Source organism: Musa acuminata, chromosome BXJ3-9 (assembly GCF_036884655.1).
Source record: "Musa acuminata AAA Group cultivar baxijiao chromosome BXJ3-9, Cavendish_Baxijiao_AAA, whole genome shotgun sequence".
Classification (NCBI taxonomy): domain Eukaryota; kingdom Viridiplantae; phylum Streptophyta; class Magnoliopsida; order Zingiberales; family Musaceae; genus Musa; species Musa acuminata.
Window position 1 is genome coordinate 8575053 of NC_088357.1, and position 25428 is coordinate 8600480.

Genomic DNA, 25428 nt, shown 5'->3' on the forward strand with positions numbered 1-25428 from the left:
CCCATGGCCCCGAATTAACCAATCTGGTCTTGGATAGGAAATGCGGGGAGAAGATCGAACCAATGTGGTCATTTCAAGTGTCCAAACTTGCGATCCCCTGCACCGTCTCCGGAACGCGCCGGGGTAAAGAGTATATACTATTGGCTCTTTTGCGACGGGACCCGGTTGTGTCCATTTGGGGCCCGCTTTTTTGAACCAATGGAAGCCGTAGTTCTCTCGTCGGCAGGCTCCGTGGAGGAGACGCATGCTGGGCGTCCCGTAGGATCTGTGGAGGACCTAACCATTCTATTTCTTTTTCGGTGCGGGTCCCACAGCATTCACTTCGTCACACGTCTTGCCAAGTGCAACGGCTTCCAAACGACTAACCCCTCGAATAATATTCTTCCGATAACCCACGACGAGCCAAAAAGTAAAGAAGGAACAAAGAAGAATCCGATCAAGTTTCAAAGGCGTCTCCGTACTCGTCTCCTTTCTCTCGATCTATCCTTTCTGTACCCTTTTCTTTGATCTGCGTGGGGATTAAGGATCGATCGGGCTCGCTTCCGCTGCGATGGAGGATGGGGCGGCGACGAAGGAGGCGCCCGTCGCCGGCGCCGGCGATACGATGTCGGACGCGGAAGGGTACGCATCGGAGAAGAGCGGGCGGGAGGTCGAGTACTTCGGCTGGGTCTACCACCTCGGAGTCAATTCCATCGGTCACGAGTACTGCCACCTCCGCTACCTCGTCCTCAAGGGGACGTACGTCGCCATGTACAAGAGGGAGCCCAGCAACCACCGCGGCATCGTAAGTAGAGATGAGTTCTGGATGAGATTCCTTTCTTAGTCTCTGGAAAATTCTCAAGCGATAAATAGTCGTTGGGGTAATCGAGGGTTAAATAAGTTTGTTCTTTCTTTGAATTTCTTGGTATCGGTTAGTCGCAATCGTTTTGCCGCCAATAATTTGAGGGTGTTTGGAAAGAAAATCTAAGACTTATTTCAACGCTAGATTTGGGTTCTTGATGAGTTGCCTTTGTTGTCGTGGTAATTGACGGTGAGGTAAATGTGTTTTTTCTTTGAATTTCTTGTCATGAGTTAGACGCAGGTTTTTATGCCGGGCTTCAAATATCCACCAATAATCAGAGGTTATTTGAAAAAGAAATCCGACAGTTACTTTAATGCTATGCTAGATACGGGTTCTTGATGAGATTCCAGTGTTACTTTTCATAGATTCTTTCACTAATTAGTCGTTTGCGGTAATCGACGGTTATTTTTTCTTTGAAACTTTGAATTTCTTGTTATTGGTTAGAGACAATTTTTGCTGCCATGTGTTCCAATGTCCATCAGCAATTAGAGTGTATTTGGAACAATCTGACAGTTAATTTGATGCTAGATAAACCCATTTAATAATTAGTTTTGCAAATTCTTGGAAGAGATGAAAAGCAGGATACAGGTGATATGGCAATCAACGCCACCATTGCTTCATGGTTCTGAACTCAATAAAGCCTATGCTTAATATGCTCTTGACGTGATTTATGTTATCTAGGATGGCAAGGTTACCTTTCATTAGAATACTACCTCAAGTGTATATGTCTCCCTTCTGTGAAGGCTTTTGAAGTAATGGTATTCAAAACTTGTTAGTAACCAGACAACTTGCACCTTTTGCAGCAAGTGGGCAACATTTGAACATATAAAAGAAGCTCCTATTAGATTTTTGGTAGTTGTCAATTTGATTTATTGAACTCTTCTACCGGTAGATTATAATAGTGACAATGTGGCAGTTCTGCCACTTCTTAAAAATTTGTAAGGGTCCACCGTAGACAGCATTACACTTTTGAGGAGACCTCTTAGTGATAGTTGGATAATCGCTACATTTTTAGTGGGCTATTCTAATGCGGAAATAAATGGTCATAAGCATTTTCTTTCTGTCTTGTCATGGATGAGCTTCCCATACAGTTAAGTCTTTTCTGCTTTGATCTTTCCCCCATTTAGTCTTCCTTGTCACTATGGTAAGTCTATTCTTTCTCTCTTTTATGCTGCTTAACATGACTTGTCATTCTTTGCTACTTATCCTATCAATCTGATATTTGGATTATATGCTCATTCTATTTTTAATCATTTTAATCGAGGTTCACAATTTCTTGTAATGATCAATACCATACCGGTTAGGACTCGGACCGATACCATACTAGTTCATATTGGTGTACCAGATGTCAGTATGATGGTATCTGCCGAGTGTCGTAGAAATCCTGAAATTGCTGAAAAGAAAAACTATCTAGTACCGGGTGGTACAGACCTTGTATCTTGCATATCGACTGGTTTATTCTACTTCATGTATCGATAGGTTGTCGGACCAGTAAATACCACCTATACTGAAGTATATCGGACGACATTACAAACCTTGATTTGAATAATGGAAACATTTCTTTTGAGTTTTATTAAGTGACCATTTGTAATTTCTTTCTTTTTTTGGTTTCTTCCTATCTTTCCTAGTTGGACTGAAGCTTGAAGATATTGTTTAGTTATCACTAAATGTCTTGCCAAAATTCTTGTAATTTACTCTCCTTTTGTGTTAAATATATGAGATTAAACCAGCTAGATTAGTTTCATAATGGCATTAGATATGAAGTGAAAATTGAATCAAAATTTCTTCTTGAAGAAGTTTAAAGTTATGCTATTAGAAATGAGATTTAAATGCTTGATTATTCTTTTCCTTTCTCCTGCAACAGAAACCAATTAGGAAAGGAGTTGTAAATCATACTCTTGTGGTGGAGGAGCTAGGACGCCATAATTTCAATAATGGGGTAATACTCCAATATGCCATATAATATTTTGTTTTTCATTGTTTTGTAATCTTTGTTGTTTCATGGCCACTCATTTTATGATGTGTTCAAGTTGTCTAAAAAGAAGACTATCTTCTAGCAGGAATTTTATGTTTTGAGGTTTTACAATCGATTGGACCAAACAAAAAAAGGAGAAGTAAGTGGGCATCCTCTTTTCTTTCTAGAAATATTTAAACTTTGTGACAAATATATCTTTGTTGCTAAAAGTCTGAGCTTCCTTTATTCAATTTCAGTTTATCCATTTGAACAATTTAATCCACCTACATTTTTCATGTCAATATGATTGAGGGTCCTTAGATCACAACTCAAAATATGATAAGTATCCTATGGATCCCATGCATCATGGATATATGTCAAATAGAATATATGCATTTATAACAAGTAGCTTGTGGGAAAAGAACAACGACAACAAAGTCGTAAGTTTCAACTATTTGGGGTTGGGTACATTAATGTTTTGGCAACATTGAGATATGTAGAAAGTTATATGTTCAGTTAAGTTCAAAGTACTTAAATCCAAGGATTGAAATATCGTATCGTACCGGAGTTTCAACGTTCGCTCGGTACGGTACGATACTGTATACCAAGCGGTATACCGCACAGTATATATATATATATATTCTTATAAAAGGCGACGTCGCAACGCCGAGGCGATGCAACTTCACCTCGTTTATATATATATATATATATATATATATATATATATATATATATATATATATATATATATATATATATTCCATTCCGTCCAGTAATGGATGGTCCGTGTATTGATCAGCTGACAGACCGGTACGTACCGTCCGTACCAGACGGTATTATTTGAAATTGTATACCTTGCTTAAATCTTTATTTATAATTTTTATTAAAGTCTTTTTAGGTCTTTCTCTACCTCTCTTTGTGCTACTAACATTAATTATTTCACTTTTTCTGACTACTGTATCTGGAGTTCTCGTCAGCATATGCTCATACTCTTAATTTTCTTATCATATTTTTTCTGTCTTTCCTAGTAACTTCATACATCCATCTCAATATTCTCATCTCAACAATACAAATTATTTGTATATATATTTTTTAATAGTCCAACACTTAGATTCATGAAGTATAGTTGGTCTCATAACTATCTTATATATATATATATATATTTTTAATCTTAAAGGTATCTAATGATCATACAAGACTCCTAATGCCCCTCGTCATTTTAACCATTCTATTTTTACTTTATGAATGATATTTTCATCATTCTTTCCATCTTGTTGAATAATTGATCCAAAATACCTAGGACTTTTACCTAAATGGAATAATGTTTTTGTTCATTACGTAAAGCTTTTACTCTCCATCTTGTGGCAAAAGAACATTCTAACTAATATGTACTTTTTAACAGGACTGAAATGGAATAGTGTTTTTGTTCTTGGTTATCTTTATCGTAATTTACCTTCTTTCTTTTGGTTGCAGATTCTACTATTCTTTTGTTAATTAACTAGTTTAGAAGAGATGTTTCTCTAATATGTACTACTTATGTCAAGAAAATTTATCTAATTAAAATGCTCCATGGTGAGTAGGGCGTTTAACTCATTGTTCTTTCTTTATTAGATTGCTTGTGGTACTGCTGGAGAGGCACGCAAGTGGATTGAGGCATTTGAACAGGCTAAGCAACAGGTGTGTAAAGAGAAATTGAAACTACTATTAGTTTACAGACTTCTGAACTGGATTCTCTGTACTGACTTTTACTGTAGTGATATTTCGTTGCATTGTAATAAGCTGCTAGATAAGAATCAAACTGGAAGGTGAATTTAATTCTTTTTGTTGATATGTGATCTCTTATTGTGATCCTCACATTTTCGATCTGGTGGTGATGAATATTTTGGTGCTAAGCCATGGACATGTTTAAATTAGTGCCTGAGGAAGCATGTTAAAGTTGACTTAGGTCAATATTTTCTTGCATGGAGCTTGGGGTAACCGACTCAAATCTATTTAATTCTCGATGGATTACGATAAACGGTATCAGTTATATAACAATAGAGAATCTCATAATTTTTTCATCGTTAGTATAATCATTAATTCATTATATAAGTTCAGTAGAGCTGTTTAAATGAAAAAGCTGCCATGAAGAATCACAAAGTCTGGAAGCACTTGTCTGTGAAAGAATAATTGTTGCAGAATGAAGAATAGATTGCAGGGTAAGTAAAATAGTTGCACATGAGGACTCCTGGCAGACTGGCACCAAGTCTATGCACAAGATGCTAGATTAAGAGATTACCCTTGATTTATATAAGTTATAAAAACAAAATTGTCACTGTGCAGCAGTCTCTAACACTGGTAGGAGGTTCTATCTTCACAAATTTCCATCATTACTTCTCTTGTTCAATATAGCTTTCCAGTTCGTAAGTTTGATGTGGGGAAGCTGTTGACATTCATGAATTAGGGGCAATGTTTTAAATACTGGTGATTTGGGGGGTTTAATGTGTTGCATCACAATGCTACTGATACAACCCCTGTGACCAGCTTTAGCTGCAGTAAACAAATAGCTGGTGGTAGTGCCGCATGGTTCTGCACAGCCCTAGCATGGCATGCAACTTGCCATGGTGGGAAAATTTTAAAATATCACTAAGAGCACATAGGCATTTGGATCCTGGTATATCTTGAATTCAAGTGGCATACATGAAGCTCTTATATTTAATAGGCCAAGCATCAAGTTACATAAAATTACACAAGAATTCAATATTGCAACATTTTAATAATAATTAAGAGCATAACTTAGAAAATTGAAGCTATACGAACGACTGCCTGATGTAAGACAGTGCATGATTAGGAGATGATGAAAACTGAGGGATGCCATCAAAAGATTCATGATTTAGAAAACGGAAGATGGAGAGATCTTACTTGTGATGTTAATAAGTGTGAAGTACAATGTGCTAGATTTGCTCACAAAATGCTAATTTCTTACTGCTTGGTTTGCCAATGTTAAAGCTTGACTCTGTCTACTCTGTATCACTTCACACTTTTTTGGACTTGTCTATTGCATTTTCATCTAAAAAACTGGTTTTAGAAATTTACTTGATCAGATGGTCAATTTGTCAGCAGTATGGCAGTCTCCTGTTTCAATAGTTTTTTGTGGCAAGCTCCTCTTCTCCACTGTTGTTCCAGTTGTGACTCTGCTTGTTGTACAGATATATCTCCAGCCAGCAAAAATAAGGACTGACTTAATAGCAGTTCTCGTCAATGGTTGATGCAACTCAAATGAGATGGTACACTTAGAATGAAAAGAGAACTCACAATAAGCAGTTTTAATATTCACTAATTTGATCCTAACGAGAACTCTACCTTGGAAAAAGTTGGGTTGCTCAGGTTATTCTTCGTGCTGCTATAGTTTGATAATTTGATGAGTGACCTCAATGCCTATAATATTGAAACACTGTTGTGCTGATATATATGGATGCTAACTAAAGTGGGTATCTATTATTTGCTCCCTGAAACTTATATGAACTTGTCATTCAATTTTTAGTTGAGGATAATATCATAAGATAGGGGGTTGAATGATTAACCATATCATAAAGAAAGATCTCATTCATCAAAAGCCTTGTGACTTATCATGCTTGTGCTGTAATTTTTTATTTTCTACAGCTGATTTTGCAATCTCACTTGATGATCTATATGTTGAAAATAATGTTTGATCTTCAATACTGATTTTGAAATCTCCTATTCATTTCTATAATTTTGTCATATGAGCACCTGAATCCTTTTGTTTAAAAAATTGATTGAATATGTGAATAGTACTCCATAAATGAATTCAAAAACCAATCGATGACATCACAACTTTAATCATCTTCCCAATAATTGTGTTAGTTGTCTTCTTTTTTGCATGCCCAGCAGATCTCATCACCTCTCACTGTATTTTTTGCCCTGCAATCTGAGATATCGTCACATATCATGCCTCTTATATTTCTATTTGCTTTTGGTTTATAATTTTCTAACAGGCTGAGTACAATCTTCTGAGAGGGAGTAGCCGGCACAAACTTAGCATAGACAATGAGTATGTTTAATTTCATGATGTGATAAATGATAATAATAGAAGTGATATTATTCTTTTTGACAGAACTTTCTTTTGCTTATTCACATTTTTGATGATATGCTTCATGTCTCATGTACTTCTATTATAATAGGCTTAATCTTGAAGGGCACCGACCCCGAGTCAGACGATATGCAAAAGACTTGAGAAAAAAGCTTATCAAAATTGGTAAAGGTAAACAATATATGCCTATTTGATGAGCGACAGGAGCTTTATTTTATGGTTATTGGTTTAGTTTATTCATTTTATTTAGTATCATGAAGCTGCTAGTGTCTTCCATATGATTGCATTATACTGATTTCTGTTCCATCTCTTTTGCTTTACAAAGTGAAAGTTTATTCACTAATATTTTGTACCTACATGGTTAATATTCACTAATTTTTAAGATATCAGGTGAATGTTATGGATTATGTGGTACAAATTTAGAGTATCTTTATAAAGCCTGCATTCACAAAACTTTATATTTCTGCATTTCACACTTCCACTTTTCTCTTATTAGTATATGTGTTTGTTTTTCATCCTATAAGAGTTTAAATTTTTTGAAAAATTCCTTGTTTCGATTGTCTGTTAATTTAACATGATAATTTCTTTTTCCATATGATAGAACATATCAAATATCCACATCCTACCATTTTCATGTTTCTTGGGTAAGGCCACTAAGTTTCTATGAAGTTCTTCACTTTTTAGCTCGGCTCTTGAGGAATGGTCTGGACTTTGATATTTTTGGTGGCATTGGTAGTTCAGTATTGAGTCTTGTAAAGAGTGTGCCACATTTTGTTGGTTTTGCATGGATATCATGCTGGCTGGCATGAGTTTTATTCTAGTTTTTGTTGGTTAGCACATAGTGATGTATCAATGACACACTCATGTATGAAATGTTAATAATTGCTTTCAGTAGTTAAGATACTTTGGGTCATATTTGGCATTCAAAGTCAATAGAGCTTGGCGTTAGTGTTTTCTAATAAAAAATTTGTTGAGAGAGTTATTTAATTTGATTTTATATGTTTTAGTGGTGTTTAAAGATCTGTGTTGGTACTTATGATTTATTTAATCTAAACTACCAACTTGGATCAGAAAACATAGGGAGTTCAGACTAGGACAACTCATTTTGATGCATTTCATCTGATTCAGATTGGCTTTAGAAGGAACTCAAAACTTTGGTATCTATGCTGGAGCCAAATGAAATTATTTAGTTTGATTTGATGATCTTGTATATGTATATATGGAGCTTGTTTTCTGTTGGTTCTTTGGATTGTTTGTGTTTCAAGACCAGCTCAATTTCTTGTACCTAAATCTTTTCAGTACCTGTGTATACTTTCCAGTCATGTTAATGGGACTTGGTGTGGGCTCCATGATTGGTTTTCCTTACTTGGGTTTTAAGTTTTTCACTTTTTCAATTCAGCACAAGGTTTACCAGTTGAAATTTGGTTGACATCTAGTTGTAAAATTTTATGAAATCTTCCATGCAGCCATATTAAATTTCAATGGCACTTTAGAGCTTAAGCCTTACTGACATCAGGTTGCTTCACATATTTCTCGAAAGATTGCCTTTTTAGGTCTTGTGAGCTGTACCACAATTGAGCATATTGGGCTTTAGATCTTGTAATACAATTGGGCATACTGGTAGAATGTAGGACTGAAAAGTGAAAAGTATAGAATACCATGGTATGCTGCTAGGAAAATAGGAAAAACACGTAAGGTATTGGCATATATGTAAGTTTGTAACTGTTGGCAACAGTAGAATGTAGATACTTGTATTTGAATTGATGATTAATGCTAAGTGAGATAGTTGACTTTTTCTTTTGAGGAGAAGATAGCTGGCAATACAATGGCATCTTCATGTTCACATTTTCATTTAAGGATCATTGAGCTGATTTAATCAAAATGGCAATGCAATGTCATAGTTATGCAGCAAGCTCAGAGTGGTATTTGATTGCATATGAAAATGCCACTCTAACATTGTATTGTTGCTTAACCGTGACATTGTATTGTTGCAACAGGCTTAGAGTGGTATTGTATTGGATATTCACGGTCAACGATCATTGACATATTCAATGTCATTTACTCACCTATCCTTTTTCGCTGGGCCTATGAGGCTATGCGAGAGCCGCAGGATGAAAAAATAATCTGACCATCTTGGTATTCATCTTACTATTTTGGTTAGTTGATTGGTACAAGAGAGGTGGTTAAAGCATTTCTATTATGCTTATTAGTCTTAACAATAGTGATCAAGGAAAAAACTTTCCGTGCAAGGTTATTCATTACAAATACACAATGCATTTGAAATATAGATACAACCTCATCTTTCTAAGGGATAAACATGTGTAAGATTTTGCCCTCCCTTGGCCTCCATATTGGGAAAAATGTTGCTGCATTTTAGTATATTCAGTTTTTATGACAATGATAATCTATTCTGGTTAGTGATAGGTTTAACTGTTTAATGTTATTAATAGTTATGACTTATGAAAACCAACCTACTGGCGTATAAAATTTGGTTCCCTCTACCGGTCTAATCCTTTCTAATGAGCCTGCCTAGGGCTCACATATTTGTCCAGATAACAATTTACATAATTTTATCTTATGCTTAATTTATTCGGTACATTAATGCCATTTGCAATTACAGGCCCAGAAATGCTTATTCGGCGGTCTTCAGGTCTTGGGAGTCATTTGAGGAGAGAGACATATATTGAAGCAGATGTGGAAGATGTGATTGAAACACATAAGTGGCGATGTGTCCGTACTGTTAACGGTAGCTGTCTTACTTTTCTTTATTATTTTACCTGAACATTTTCACAAGCAGAGCACAAACTTATGCTGGGATCTATATCAGTAATGATCTTGAGGGACCTTGGCTTTAAGCTTTAAAATTGATAATGTGTTGGAATCATCTGTCTGTTAATATGAATTAGATGAATAAGATAAATGGTGACGATCAGAGAATCACTGAGCAAAGGTCCCAGTTGGTCAAAAGCAAGGTTCGCCGTACCGTACCGTACCGGCGTTTCGACCCGGGCTTGGTACCGGTATGGTACGGTATACTGCTCGGTACACCCAGGTGTACCGAGCACTGTAGCAGTGCTACAGTACTGCTACAGTGCTCGGTACGGGCGGACCGGTACAGGGCGGTCCGCATACCGCTAGCCTGTCGGACCGATACGTACCGCCCGTACCGGGCGGTACAGTCCGGTACGGCAAACCTTGGTCAAAAGTAATTTAATAATAAGAACCTAAATAAAATGGAAAATGTAAAATGTAGGAAATGAAAAATTCAGGAGAATATATTCTTAAAATATAAATCAAAGTAGAAATGAAAACCCATATAAACTACATTAAATTTAGCATTGTAAATTCATAAAGAAATTTTTTTTTTCTTCAACAGTTAATTGTTTTGTTTTATATAAAACTTATGAATTTATTGTAATGTACAAATTTTATGATAAAACAAGTAGCCCCATGGGAGTTCTTTTTGCGGGGCCACAAGCTAATTCATTTGCTTAAGAGAGAAACAGGTGATGCTGGTAAACCTTTTTCCTCAAATCTCAAGGATTCTTTTCTTACTCATACTTGTTTTCTCTGCCTGCCACATCTCTTGAAAACAAAGACCCTGGTGGTTCAATAGCAAGGACTCATTGGCGCTAATCATGTGACGCTCAGTCAATTGGCAACCAGTAAGAAGATAGATTTTCTTGGGGGATGATTGAAGGCACATGCCTTGGTTTCCCTCTGAACTACCTGCCTTGTAGGATGTAAAGATGGGGCCTCAGTGTGAACCCACTTATGTAATTGCTTGGTAGAATGAGTGAACCATTCTACATGTGTTCTATGTCATTTGCCTTGTGTTAAGACTTAAGACCACTGATGTCTGGTCCAAATGGGGGAGGGAGGATTGGCAAAAATGTCTATGTTACCTCCTTGGATACCCACAGACATTGGCAAAGCATATCTCCTATTTTTCAGGTAGAGGTAGTGGTGAAAGCAAAGGTGAAACAGAGGCAGATGGATCTCCAACATTGGTAACAACATATATATTTGTGATCAGTTCAACAACATATAAGTTGTTCTGATAAGAGTAGTCTGTTGCACAAGAGAGAGAGAGAGAGGGAGGGAGAGAAGGCTCGGAGGTATTGGATGCCATTTTTTTAATCTATATGTGATCTGAATAAGCTAATTTTTAAAAACTTGAGACAGACTTTTTAGGGTCTTTATGCATAATTACATAAGGATAGAAGAGAAGAGGATGTATAGGTGAGAAAGTAAAGGAGAGAAGATATAAGGAAAAAAGAGAAGCCAAGGAGAGAATAAGGCCAATTTCGTTTTCCTTGTTTGGTCAGCATGAGAGAAGGGACTCAAAAATCATTTTCTATCTAATCCTCTCAACTTTTGGAGAAAAGTTGGTTCTCTCCATTTCTGCCCACTTCTCCCCCAGGGTTTGTAACTTTATCTGACCCACTTCTCTCTAGTTTTCTTCTCTTTTCTCCATGCCTTTCTATCCAAACGAGCTGTTAGTGCATTTTGTGGAGTTATGGCTGTGAGAAATGCTAGATTTCAGTGCATAACACGTAATTACCATACTTCAATTTTTATACATGTTTACCTCATGTTTATAGTACTGCTAGTTTCATCTAGATATATCCGTGATTATACATGAACTTTTCAAGGAGTCATAAAATTTTTTAGCTGGGATCTAATTCACATAATAAATGTCTTCACTATTTTTTGTCACTTTCAGACAAATGATTTATAGTGGGACTTTTTCCCTTATATCATTTAATACAAAAAGATAAAAATCATGGAAAATAGAGGAGCTCTTTTCTTTATGATATGTAGAAAGGGTTCTTTTAAAAGCTATACTATTAATATATAGTGTATATAATACTCTGCAACATAAAGGTTGTCTGAATTCAATAAAAATATATAAGATAGATTGATAAGAGTATGTGACCAATAAAAAATATATGTCAAATTATGAAAAAAGAAATAAGAAAAAGGAAAAAAGGCATAAAAGAGAAAGATAAGAGTTAATAAAGTAATATGTTTCTGTTAAACTAAAAGGCTAAAAAGAAAATATAACAGATAAGTGGGGTTCGTTTCAATCTCTTAACCATACTTAATAAGTCAATTCTGTTATTCTCATTTTGTTTTGACGTCAGATGACAAAGTCTTATTCTGTTCTAGTACATGACAACAAATTTAAGATTAATTTATAGACTTTCTTTTTCTCATTATGCTAAGATTTCTTGCTTCCTCAAAGGTTCACTGTTTCTTTGTTTCTTTTCTGCAGGTATTAGAATTTTGGAAGATGTCACTAATTTAAAGGTCATTTTCTTCCTTCTGTGGGTTATATCTGTTACTTTTGATTTTTTGCTATAAGATGTCTTTTGTTTGCTTATTATTATCTGGATGGATTATGGTCCATGAAATGTGTTCTCATCTTAGAGAGTTGTTTGACTTTTATGCATACAAGCTTGATAACTGAAAAAAAAAATATTAAATTCAGTCATGCAATATTACTTAGATTTCTTGACAAAAAAAAAGGTAACTGGCGATAAAGTTATTTTTTTGAAGCTATTTCAGATATCACTAAAAATAAAGAGGACCAACTGTTCTTTGACATACTGGTAAGACACTAGAGTCTTCTTTTTTTTTTTGCAAAGGTAGTGTCAGAAAAATACAGTTCCTCTGCTTTTAACTTGGCAATCGGACTAACAACATTTATCTGTTTCAAGATTCCGTTCTTTTTCGTTTCTCTGCCTAGAACATTCTTGATTTTATTTATCTATCTTTGCATGTTGAGCTTTGACCATGCAGTTGGTAGCATGGTTTTAAGTGCATCTGAAACCCTCAATTTTGGCTGGTGGTTGGCACAACTTGATAAACCACCATTCCTTAGGCATTTTGATAAACTGAAAAAAAAAATAGGAATGATTTTTTCCTGATAAAAATAATGGAAAATTTTACATTTGGTAGTCCCATAGCCTCCTTTTTCTTCTCTAGCCCTTTTCTTACTCAGATTGATGCCAGAAGTTAAGCAAGTGACAAGGTTGTGGGTTTGTTGGATTAAAGATTTATAGAAAGTTCTCAACTTAAGACTAGGGCTTTCAAATTTATGGTTTAAGTATTTTATTAGATTGTCAGGTGCCTAATGATTTGATTTAGACGAGTTTATGGAAGTAAAATTATCTGGCTGTCCTTACCAAGACTCTCCAATACAGTCATAAGTGATACTTGGTGATAGACAATTGATCTTCTCATTTTTCCCTTCCATGTAATTCCATATAGCTGTAAGATGCTTCCTCTTATGCATTCCATGAGGGCTGCAATTTTTTGAGGTTCTAGAGTGCACTTGGGCAAGCAGAACTTGGTGATAGACATAATTGATCTTCTTATTTTCCCTTCCATGTAATTCCATATAGCTGTAAAATGCTTCCTCTTATGCATTCCATGAGGGCTGCAATTTTTTTAGGTTCTAGGGTGCACTTGGGCATTTAGTGGACTTGTTGTTGATCACTGCCTTCTCATTTGGCTTATTTTTGTCATTAACTCTTGATTTCTATTTGTCTTGAAGTTTAAATTTTTGACTTGCCCATTTCCCTGCAATCCATGACATGCTAATTTTGGGGTTCCAACTTCCAAGTATAATTTGGTTGCAGCATACTGAGCAACTAGAGCTTAGCATTACATTTGGGAGTTTTCAGGAGTTCTAGAATATACTGGCCATGCATTGTAGCACCACCATCCTATCGGCTTGGGAGTTTGTGCTGTACTGAAGTGTCTGCCTACGCTTTTGTATATTCCTATGGTATGCTGGTCTGCATGAACCTGTGCTATCTTATGCCCGCTGTGCTGTATCATGACAGCACATTACCAACACAAGACATGTTAATCCTCAGTATCCTGCAAGATTTGGAGGTGGGGGCTTTATCATGGATTCTAAACAAGTTGTGCCTACTGCTTATGAAAGGATCGAATGTCATGGTTTACAGGATATCCAGATCGAAGTCACCAAAGTCTGATACTAAGCTCTTGATTTGTTCAGGGAATTAATCAGATTTGGTTAAAATCTGCTGGAATTAGCAAGGTTGACAGTATAACACCTGAATTTGAGGGGACTAACTGTATGCATTTGAACATAATTTGATCGAGACACAATTTTTAGGAAAAAGATAAGTTCCTCAGATCTATAGATAATTGTGTATGTTCTTCATTCATCTAAAATGATGCCCCAGCTATCATTTCCAGTTCATTGTCAGTGAGTCTTGTCTTTGGAGATTACATAGTTGGTGCAGTCTCAAACTCTATAGCTCATACTAAATTGGGATAAGTTCTTTTCTATCTTCACCATTCAGTTTTTGCTGTGAGCGAAGCATTCTGATATTTAGTCATCCAAAACTAGGAAATAGCTCCACTGACAATACTAATTATTTTTAAAAATATCTTTTCTAATTAGGGTGCAAGAGGTTTGCTTCTTAAGTCTGTTGGTGTCATTGAAGCAAATGCGGACACTATCTTTGAAGTTGTTCTGAGCCTTGATAGGCACAAGAGATATGAGTAAGTTGAGTAAATTCTTGCCTTATGCTTATTTCTATCAAACTCCTTTTAAAAATAATTTCTGCAGGTGGGATATGTTGACAGGTGACCTTGAGTTAGTGGATTCAGTAGATGGGCACTATGATGTTGTTTATGGAACATATGAACCCACACAACTTAACTGGTACTTTTGCTAAAATTCTCTGTCTACTATTACTTTGCATATCTTAGCATTCATAACCAGTTCACTGAATAAATGAACTGGTCTATTAGTACTTATATTGTTCTCATGCAAGATTCAAATTTAGGAATTCAACTGACCAATTGTGAGCTATAATATTTTAATAGCTGATGCCTCCTTAAAGGTACTGTTAACTATTAAGTGATATGCAAGTTAACTAATGAACTTAGCAAGGTGGAAGTTTAGGCCCCAATGATCAATTTGATCATCTCTTAATTATCTTATTAATCTCTGTGAAACCAGATAGTTGACATAAGTAATTTCCGCATAGGTCGTCAAAAGGCAAGAGTAGAGTAAGGAGAGCAATACACAGTTCTTTTTTTTTTTCAATCTTCCTAAATGGAACAAGATCTTATCTCTGCATCAGCCATTATATTAAAGTTTGTGTTTTCATTTTCATCTTTGAGCTCTACTCCATACATGTTTAAGCTACTGATGCCCTCTGTATCAAAATAGTATCTACTAAATATGTATCCTTCAACATCCTTCTTTCTCAACATCCGCAAGCTGAACTTTTTCCAAGTTCCTTAGAATATTTGTTGGTTCCATCTACTTTTCAAGGGTTATATTGGTGTTTAGGTAGAATCGTAATGCTGTTGCATATCTGTTTTGACTTCTGCTCTATATTGTTTAATACTTGTATTTTTTTCTAAGATACCAAAATATTTTGGTATTTTTTTGGTAAAATATTTAATGGATATATGCAAGATATGCAATATCGTACTGTACCGGTGTTTCGAGGTTGGCTTGGTATGGTACGGTACTGGCATACCGAGCGGTACACCAGGCATGTATCGAATAATTATATATATTTTCTTTCCTATTGTAGCACTGTAGCACTGTTACAGTATAGCACTGTAGCACTGTAGCACTGCTATAGTATAATACTGTAGCACTGTATCGGTACCGAGCAGTCCATGTACTGGTATGTCGTCGGACCGGTACGTACCGTCCGTACCAGGTAGTATGATTCGGTATTGCATACCATGGGCATATGTTATATTTAGTTACTATATTTTTTTCATGCTGCTTTAGATTTTCGTGAATCAAATGTTCTCAAAATTCTTTTGTAATACTGTTCTTTCATCATCATCATCATCCTTTGAGCACTGACTTTTCAGGTGGCGTTCAAAGAAAGATTTTGTATTCTCTAGACAGTGGTTTCGTGGGCAAGATGAGTCATATAGTAAGTACCATTTGTATTAGTTAATGTGACAATTTGGCATGGAACTTATCTTATTTGTGGGAAGACTATAGTGTAGAGAACTTGTATATTGTATTTTAACATTGTTTGAGAAGGCACTTTGCTGTTGTGCAATGAAAAGGGTTTTCTGGTATGTCTTTACAAATTGAAGTCCTTCTAGTTCCCATAGTTCAATGACATTACCATGGATCAATAGTTGGTAAATTTACCATTCTTTTCATTTGGCAAAAGATGTTTCATATTGCTTTTATGTAATGTTACAAGCAGTGTCATTTTCATATGCATGCAGCAATTTTACAGTTTCCTGCTGTTAACAAGAAACGACCTCAAAGATCTGGTTATCAGCGAACAAAAATCAATCGTAAGACTTTTTTTCTTATGTAATATGCATTCTACTTCTAGTTCTATATTAGCTGTAATAGTTTCTTTACAAACCAGGGCAGCATCTTCTGTTTGTCTTTATTGGATTATTCCTGTTCTTTATATGTGTGGCTGTGTTAAGTTATTCTGTCCATGAAATTATGCAGTTATTTTATGAGCTGGTGTATTTTCATTTTGACATTTTTTTTTTATTTTTTATGCCTTAGTAAAAGCAAATCCAGTATGGGAAGAATTTCCAATGGGAATGGCTGGTACTAGACCAAGCTAATTGTTATTTTTAATGCTTATTAAGTAGAAGCAAAATCATTATGGGAAAATTTTCCAATGTGAAACACTGGTACTAGGACATACTAATTTTCTCAATAAGCCAAAACTTCTAGTCACCATTTTATGCTAAATTTCCTCATGGTATTAGCACATGCCTTGTGAACTTGTGTAAGAGGTTTGGAAATATTGGCTAGACCAATTTTTTGCCATTGCCAGCTGGTATAGGGTCTTGCTTACTGGTATGGCATGGAACTGGACCATGCCAAAATTGTAGTTTCATTTTACAGAAGGGCAATACCTGTTATGCAGAACTGGTTCTTTTGTTGTTTATGTTTTTGGTGTAGGTTATGTTGAACAATAATCAACTTAAACATGGTCATGTTTACATGTGCATATGGGTGGGTGTACATGAGTGGATAGGTGTATCAGTATGTATGCTAGTGGGTGTCTATACGAGCTACATGAATGATGGGGTTGCATGAGGCTGCTAGTGCTTTGCCTCTATGTTTATATTTCTGTGATTATGTTTGTGTATGCACTCATGTCATATTAGCATATATTTGATTTTGTGCACTATGTAGCAGCACTGCCTTAGCCAAATAAGCTTAAAGTTTTCAACTGAATAGAGATTCTTTTTTCGAGTTGCATTTGATTTTTTCCTTAATAGTCACTTTATTTATTTTTGGTTCACCTTGATCATGCTTATACAGGTTTAGATATGTCTTGTGCAGATGATATTGATTGGCACCGTACATCTTGTTGTTCTAGTGAACTTTCTTTAACTTTTTTTTTTAATGAACAAAGATATAGGTTCTAAACCAAATGAGTAGTCTAAGGCAGGGTTCTTCATTTCATCTTCACCGGTATAAAACAGGCAGTATGTGCTGGTCCAAGCTAGGACTAGTTTGTGGACCATCCTTGTTTCAGATGGTCTGGTCCAACCCAATAGAAAACAAAAAAAAACATAAAACAGTAAAAGTTCGATTAGGGCTCACAAACACAAGTCCTCTTCTCATGGGGGGCATGGAACTGGCTCTGTCATTGTTGTTGTTTGCCACTGACATCTGACTTCAACGCCACTTCCATTCACCATTGTCTACCTCCCAATATAATTCCTCCTGCATCACTTCCTCTTCTTCCTTCTTCTTCCTCGTCCTTCACTTCCTTTTCTTCTTTCTCCTTCCTCCATCGCTTCTTCTTCTTCTTCCTCCATCACTTCCTCATCTTCCTTCTTCTTCTTCCTCTTCCTCCACTTTGTCCTCTTGTTTCTTCCTCTTCCATTTTCTTCTTCCTTGCTCCTCTCCACTGCACCTTCCTCTTCTCCAACTTCATCTTTGAATCATCATTGTGTACTGGTGTATCTTGTATTGGTACACCATACATACCAGTCCGACGGCAATCAGTATGGTGTATTGGTATACATACATACCTGCCAGCAACCGGTATGGGTCCGATCACCATTGTGTACTAGCTGCCTTGTTTGTTTGACCTAATGTGATCTTTGCTAGATATGTTTCCATAGATGTGGCATATGCCTAGACATATTAATAAACATGGTTTGCAGTACCGGTCCATAGACTGCCTGTTACCGGTCCGGTACTGTGGCAGTACTGTAGCAGTGTAGCACTGCTACAATGCTCGGCACGCCTGAATATACCGCTCGGTACACCTGGGTGTACCGAGCGGTATACCGTACCGTACCGGTACCGAGCCTAGGTCGAAACTCTGGTACGGTACGGTATTGCGAACCTTGTTAATAAATATAATGGCATAGCACGGTCACTTAGTTTCTGATCATAACATCCTTGTGGTTGTCCCCGGTGAGCTACATGCCATGTGGTTTCACTTTATGCTTGTAACTGCTACATGGTATGAGTTACATGTTCATTACCTTAATGTTTCTTGACATCAGTAAGAATCATGAATGATTAGCTTCTTGAATTAAAAAATTCTCTGTAGCTTAATAACTATTGACTCCTGTTTAAGCTTATTTTTGTTGTTTCTTTATGAATATATTTCTCAGAAAATAAAATAAGCTAGTTATGCAGCTTCAACATGGGAAATCAGAAGGCTAAACACATCAGATTCTTCCACTGCAAAATGCCAAGTAACTCTTATGCTTGAAGTCCCTGCCAAATCTTGGGGTATATGGAGGAGAAACCAATACTCAAATTTTGATAGAACCATCCCTTATGCTTTACTTTGCCAAGTAGCAGGTTGGCTTCTCTTGCCTATTATTGTTTGTGAAAGTTGTGATATTTTGTACTTCATAAAATCTTTAGACTTAACATGGAAGAGTAGAGTGTTCTGCTTGACCAACTAATCCTATATTGGGGGTTAAGCTTTATATTCTACTTGGATTATGTTGTCTCAGTACATGGTAATTAATGTAGGATTCATTTTAATTGTGACATTGCATGTATTGACATATGAAGAATACACAACCCCACCATACTTTTCAACCTTTTGCTTGTACTACAACTTTTCAGGATTAAAAGAATATTTTGGAGCAAATCCTGCGTTAACATCATATTCACCATCAACAATTGTGGATTCACCGATATCTGATTCTTCAAATGCCCATACTGAATTCAAGGATTCTGAGGTTGATGAAGAGTTCTTTGATGCAATTGCCAGTAGCGACTCCTTGGAAGATGAAGATAGTGATGACGAGATTGAGCTCCCCAAGGTGGTATAATATAAAAGCAAATTTTGTTTATTTATCAATTCCATTGTGTATAATCTTTCCAAGCAGCCATTCATAATGATTAAAGCTTACATCATTTATACAACTTCATCAGGCCGGAAATATGAAGCTGAAGAATGTGTCATGGGCCATCTTAGCTTTGAAAAGAAGTAAAGGTCATGTCCACAACCTGAAACTGATTGACATATTCCATCTTTCTTTAGATTTTTTGCTTAAGTATAAGTTTATTGAACTTCTTAAGAATATTGTATGAATAAATTAACTTGTTGATTCTGTAAGTACTTGTTTCCAAAAAGCATAGTTTGTGCCTTTTTCAAATGCTAAAAATAAGTTCTTATTTAATCTGATGAGAATTAAGCTGAAGTTTTCTCATTGTTTTTACAACATTAGTTATGTCTCCTAGTTAGTTGGTTTATGTTTTAGCTGTGTGATTAGCTTGACAATAATATTTTTGGAGCATTTGTTACTTTGAGTTATTGACCATTACCTGCCAAAGTTTAAGTTAAGGGTTTGTTTGTTATCATCATTATGTGTTGTTGCTTAGTAACATTTTGACCTAAAATACCTTTTCTTTATGCATACAGCTGTATTGGAGAGAAGCGAATTAGATGCCAACTCTCCATCTATTATCATTGATCCAAGTCAATTTCATGGTTCTATGCGACAAGGTAAAGGGGAAACAGACACCAATTGTTGGAGTTCTCCAAGTGGACAAGGATTTATGATAAGAGGGAAGAACTACTTAAAGGATTACTCTAAGGTCTTTCCTTTTAGTACAATCTGCTAACCATAAATTTAACTGTCACACTTATAGTTAAATGTTTTTTTTTCATCACTTCTGCTTTGAAACCTGAAAGCCTTTAATAGTCCAGTGAAGTGCCACAAGTGCCATAGTTTGGCGTGTTCATTAAATGCACAGCCAGTTCACCATTATGTGCTCTGTCTTGTTTGTCTGGTCATGAGATCCCTGCCCCTTCTTATCTGGATAGTGATGCCCAATCAGAACATAAATACCTGTTCATGGTAATGCAGAGCAGCATACACATCAATGTTTTTTTGTAATTTTGTAGTCCCTATTTTGTCTCAGGGTGCACTATTTGGTTTTCTTATCTAAGTTTGCAATAGAAGGTTTCTAATTGTACTTATTAGAGTTCTTTTCCACTGTACTCTGGCTTATTTGTGTCCTTGAATCAAGCATAGCTCCTTAAATAGATACTTAGCATTCTGCTCCATCTAGACTCATTCTATGTCCTGCAAATCATTGTTTTCTTCCTCAGTTCCATAAGCTTAATTTGTAACCAGAATTTCTTAGTACCTACTGGCATAAAGAGATCCCCAGTTCAGTTATTTGCATGGTGCAAGAGATTCTTGTGTGGTGAGAAATAAGCTAAAGGTTTCTCTTGTATCTCTCCAGATCAGTTTTTACTTTGTCTTCTATCTTGTTCTGTATTATCTTCCCTTTCCTGTGCTGTTACTGCTGCTGAAACCAGTTCTATTTATATATTATTTAGATCTAAATTTACTTTAGATCTTTTGAAGTTTTCTATGATCAATATCCCCTCAAAACATAACCTAATATATTCTTATTTTTTGCTTGACAACTGATGCAACTGTTTAATGTTTGCTAAAGCTTTTCTTGCTGCATGTATTCCTTGCTTCTATTCTGACACTTAAAAGTTTCTGTAGAACATCTAAATTCTCTTATATTGCTTGCTTGATTTGAAATCTTAGATTCCATACGTAAGCATATTGCTGGTTGTTCAAATTTTGGTCATTCTATGTTGCAGTTTAGCTGATATAGCAGTGCAACACTAAATGTGATTATTGCTGCCTTCATAATATATGCTTTTTAGGGGTATGTCAAAGTAATTTACTTTTGTACTTATCTAACTGCAGTGCTTTGCAACAAACAACAAGCAATTATCCTGTCCTGAATGTTATTGCCTCTGAATTCTAGACCTTTGACCTGTGGCATGATAGTTCCATAGTGATATCACTCCATCCTACCTATTCTTTAACCTCAGCCCCTGATAAAACTTTAAACTTTTTATATATTTCCATCAAATAAGTTTTGACGAAAAACTCGTGTCCCTTCTTTAGTGTCACGTCTTTTACTACCCTTGTGCCCATGTTTTATGCATGTAAAGCTTCTTATATTGCCTTCTCTTTTTTTCTTTTCTAAATTTATGTAGCCAAACTTTTTCTTAATACAATTGCAACCTTTACATGATTTTTTAGCTGCCTTTCTGGTGAGAATTAAGAAAGTCCATTTGACTATGACACGGACAAATTTATCTGTTACATCAAATGGTGTTCTCCCAAAGCATGTACTGGCAACTACTTGTTCATGCATATCATATCATATTTGAAGTTTCTTATTTTTTAACTTTCAGCATCTTGGATTTATTTTCTCGTGTAGTTAGATCACCTTTACTAATTTTTTTGTCATAAAGATGTTTCTTGTCATTATTCAGTTTTCATTGTTACTAACATTTCAGTATGATATAAACAGATAGTTGGAGGAGATCCTCTTTTGAAACTTATTGGAGTTGACTGGTTCAGGGCTGATAATAGTATTGATAAGGTTGCATTGCATCCCAAGAGCTTCATTCAGGTATTATAACTGTCACCACCTGTACCTTTGATGGATTAAATTTCAGTATACTGCATAGAAAAGAATCTGCATGTTCCCTGATTCTTATGACAGATAAGCAACCAAAATGGGGGATCTTAGGAACATATTTGAAAACTTGCTTCATTCATTTTTTATCTATCTTTTAATTCTTGGATCATAGTGGGTATATGTATCATATTTGAAAACTTGCTTCATCCAAGACTCCAAACAGAATGCTGTTTTCTCATCATAAATTCTCTTACATATTATGTTACCTGTTGCCCTCTTATTTTATTTTATTTTTTTATTTATCTATTTCCATAGAAATACAGGGAACTGGAATCCAATTATTGTGAACATCTCGATCCTTTACATTGATAAACAATTTGGATGGGTACCTTATGTTTTTCTTGATGGTATTTGCTATTAAATGTTCTCTCTATTGCATATGACAGATACATGCACATGGCTAAGTGGAACAGTTATGTCTATTATTTTTATTCTATGATGATGGTTCAAGCATCTTATGAAGATACAAATTGCTATCCTAGTTTCCAGATTCCACTACTACAGATACAATTATTTTCAATTATTATTGTTGTGAACTTGAATCATGCAAGTACTGACTGTAGTTTCTTTTATCTTTCAGTCAGAAGCCGGAAAAAGGCTCCCATTCATTCTCATAATAAATTTAGAGGTCTGTGTACTGTTCTCATAATTTTACTCTTTTCTTCAAATTTTCTGTCCTTACAATTTTTCTGCAGCTAATATCTATCTATCAAGCGTTAAATATTATAATTTAATTTTTTTGCTTCTACCTACCATAACCCACTAACTCAATGGTGTAATGGTGTACTGACTGACACGGTCAGTATATCGATATTTTTTATTAAATTTTTATGGGTGTATCAAGGTGTATTGTATTGTACTTTTGGATCTTAAACGACCAACTTATACAAGATAATGATAACTTTAGTTCCTACTCAGCATCTTCAGGTATCAGCTTGTATGCATGACAAGAATGTAACCTGGTAGAATACAATGTCAATGAACTAAAGTCATTATGATACATTCTTTCTGCATTTTTTCTTAAATCAATTTCTATTTTCTTTTTAGTTTTCTAATCTTTCCTTTGTCTCGTCAAATTGCAGATTCCCTCAAAACCAAACTACAGTTTGGTTCTTTATTATGCTGCAGAAAAGCCCATAAACAAAGAGTCCTTGTTGGGCAGATTTTTAGATGGAACTAACATGTTTCGAGACTCCAGATTTAAACTTATACCAAGAATTGTAGAGGTATGTGCTTTTCAGTAGATGATACTAACTCACCCTTATTTTTAATTTTGATGACTTCAATTAACATTAAGGTAGTAAATTCATAGGGGTATTGGATGGTCAAACGTGCAGTAGGATCTAAAGCATGCTTGTTAGGCAAAGCAGTAACTTGCAAGTATCTCCGCCAAGATAACTTTCTAGAGGTAAACAGATTCCAGATTTGTATCCGCTACTTGTACATAGTTGTTGATGCTTCTCAGCAACTGGAATTTTCTAATGATCTATTTGACCTGATACTCTCATGTGCTTTTGTTTGGATTTAGGACTCATGTTCAGTGCTTGTAAGCTATGTAAGATCCATGTTTGTTGCTTACAGACTTTATTGACACGATGAAGTAGTAGCTAATGAGGCTATTCTTTCACATAGAAATATCTGAATGTATGTGACTTGAATGAAGGATTTCATGAAGATTGTAAAACCAGTCTCAGATTTGGAAATGTGGTTTGACAAGCCATTGTGTGCTCCAATATCTGTGACAACTAGCATGGATGTCATGCCAATTCAGGCAAGAAACTTCCAGATAACAAGGTAGATGGTTTGAGGAATATGATGTTGCCCTTCTCACTAATAATATGAATGTATCTTGACCTAGGTTGAACATGAGCTGGGTACATCATGAACTTCAATAAATGCTATTACTTTGAACCAGATCATGGAATGTATGTGCACACCAGTGTACCTAGTTTCATATTGAATTTCATGTAATTAGCTTGTCATGATTAATATTTTCTTGTGTGCATTTCTTTCTGCAAAATCTTTGGACGCATACCTTTTAGAAAAACCATTAATTCAAAGGTTATTTACTTATAGTTAATTAGACAAAAATTTAAATTATTCTTGTTGGTCATGTTGCTAGTGAACATAAACAAAGGATTTTTAGCTTGCAATTTTATGTTGTGCCTGAGGACTTTTGGTTTTTACTTAACAATAAAATGATCAGTTTGTCAATTCACACTAACTGGTTTGCAGTTGAGACTTCCCTAGAATGCTGACAAAGCTCTAATCTGCAGATAGATGTAGATATTGGCTCCTCATCAGTTGCAAGGAGTATAATCAGTTTAGTTCTTGGATACATCACGAGCATTGTTGTTGACCTTGCAATCCTGATCGAGGTATGAACTGGCACAATATCTTTTCCTGTATTGGTATTCTTTCTCGGTTATTTGTGCTACTGGGTTCATGACATTAAGCAGGTTGATCTGAACCTAGTGTGTGACTTCATGACATTAAACTGGAGGCTTTGTTTATTTTGAATTTTTTTCAGAAGCTTGTTACAAAACTTCCTAAAATTTATGGCAACCATGGGAATAAGACATGTTAATGTTTTATTTCTTCTGCATGTCTTGGAACATATTTTACATGGTTTTATTTGTGCCAAACAATTTGTGTTTGGGTCTAACATTAGATTAATTTTAGTCCTATCTTTTTATTTTGGATATTTGAGTTTTATTTATATAGTTTAGCAATTGAAGGTATTGAAAATATTAATCCTAGGAGAGGACAGGCTGGCTAGGAGAGGACACATTACCATGTGAAGCTTTGCAAAATTTTTGTGCACCAAGAGTTACAATTAGAATTATGTGAGGGAGCTGATTTTACTCTTTTGTTCTTAGGTCTTTGTTGGTTTTGAGAGAATTCAGTGCTTATGTTATGATCAAGAGGATAGATGTCGAGGATAACAGTTACTTAGAGGTCATTTTGAAGAATGAAATTTGATTTTCTTGGCTAGATGACCCTACCATACACATACTCTCTATTGTCTTCTTCCTGTTTCTCACAAATGTACTATCATTATTGTGCAGGCAAAGGAGGAGGAAGAGCTCCCTGAATACATTCTCGGGACAGTTCGATTGAACCGTGTGAGGGTGGAGTCTGCAGTACCATTTTGGGATGAGTCGTAACTTTTGTATCGGATCATCCATTGGTGTGTCTGATGAGAAACTTCTGGTTCGTTTCGGCCTGCATCAAGAGTGATGAATTCTTCCTACCTAAACATTTGTATTTTCTCATTGAAATGCCTGACGGCAGTGGAGATTCTTTTTCTGTACTTGTTTCATGTTCAAATATGTATATAGTCAGAACTGCTATTTATGTATTCTCCATTGTAATGGCACATAATTACCACAATGTTGATTCTTCTCTAATCATATAATATATCTATAGCATGTTTTACAAGCATATAATAATGGTCTTCTCTTTGCAATGGTTTCTCCCATATAGCATTGGATGGTTGATGTTAGCATCTCACTCCAAAAATGGTATTGATAAGT

The 25428-nt window shown here is 35.5% G+C and overlaps 1 protein-coding gene across 3 annotated transcripts; it reads left to right on the plus strand.

Moving 5' to 3' along the window:
* Positions 1-369: 369 nt before the first annotated feature.
* LOC135649749 (protein ENHANCED DISEASE RESISTANCE 2-like) lies at positions 370-25285 on the plus strand. Of its 3 annotated transcripts, XM_065168495.1 has the most exons (22): positions 371-784; positions 2706-2780; positions 2902-2955; positions 4407-4472; positions 6791-6846; positions 6977-7056; positions 9506-9631; positions 12164-12198; positions 14330-14430; positions 14498-14593; positions 15772-15836; positions 16144-16215; positions 18551-18718; positions 18992-19191; positions 19304-19364; positions 19794-19969; positions 21722-21823; positions 22473-22520; positions 22975-23118; positions 23205-23300; positions 24169-24270; positions 24961-25285. In XM_065168495.1, the coding sequence occupies exons 1-22, from the start codon at positions 551-553 to the stop codon at positions 25057-25059; spliced, it is 2256 nt and encodes a 751-aa protein (XP_065024567.1). In that variant the 5' UTR covers positions 371-550; the 3' UTR covers positions 25060-25285. The 3 variants fall into 3 exon arrangements, with proteins under 3 accessions (XP_065024569.1, XP_065024567.1, XP_065024568.1); XM_065168496.1 differs by lacking the exon at positions 2902-2955; XM_065168497.1 differs by lacking the exons at positions 2706-2780; positions 2902-2955 and having other exon boundaries at positions 370-784.
* Positions 25286-25428: the final 143 nt, after the last annotated feature.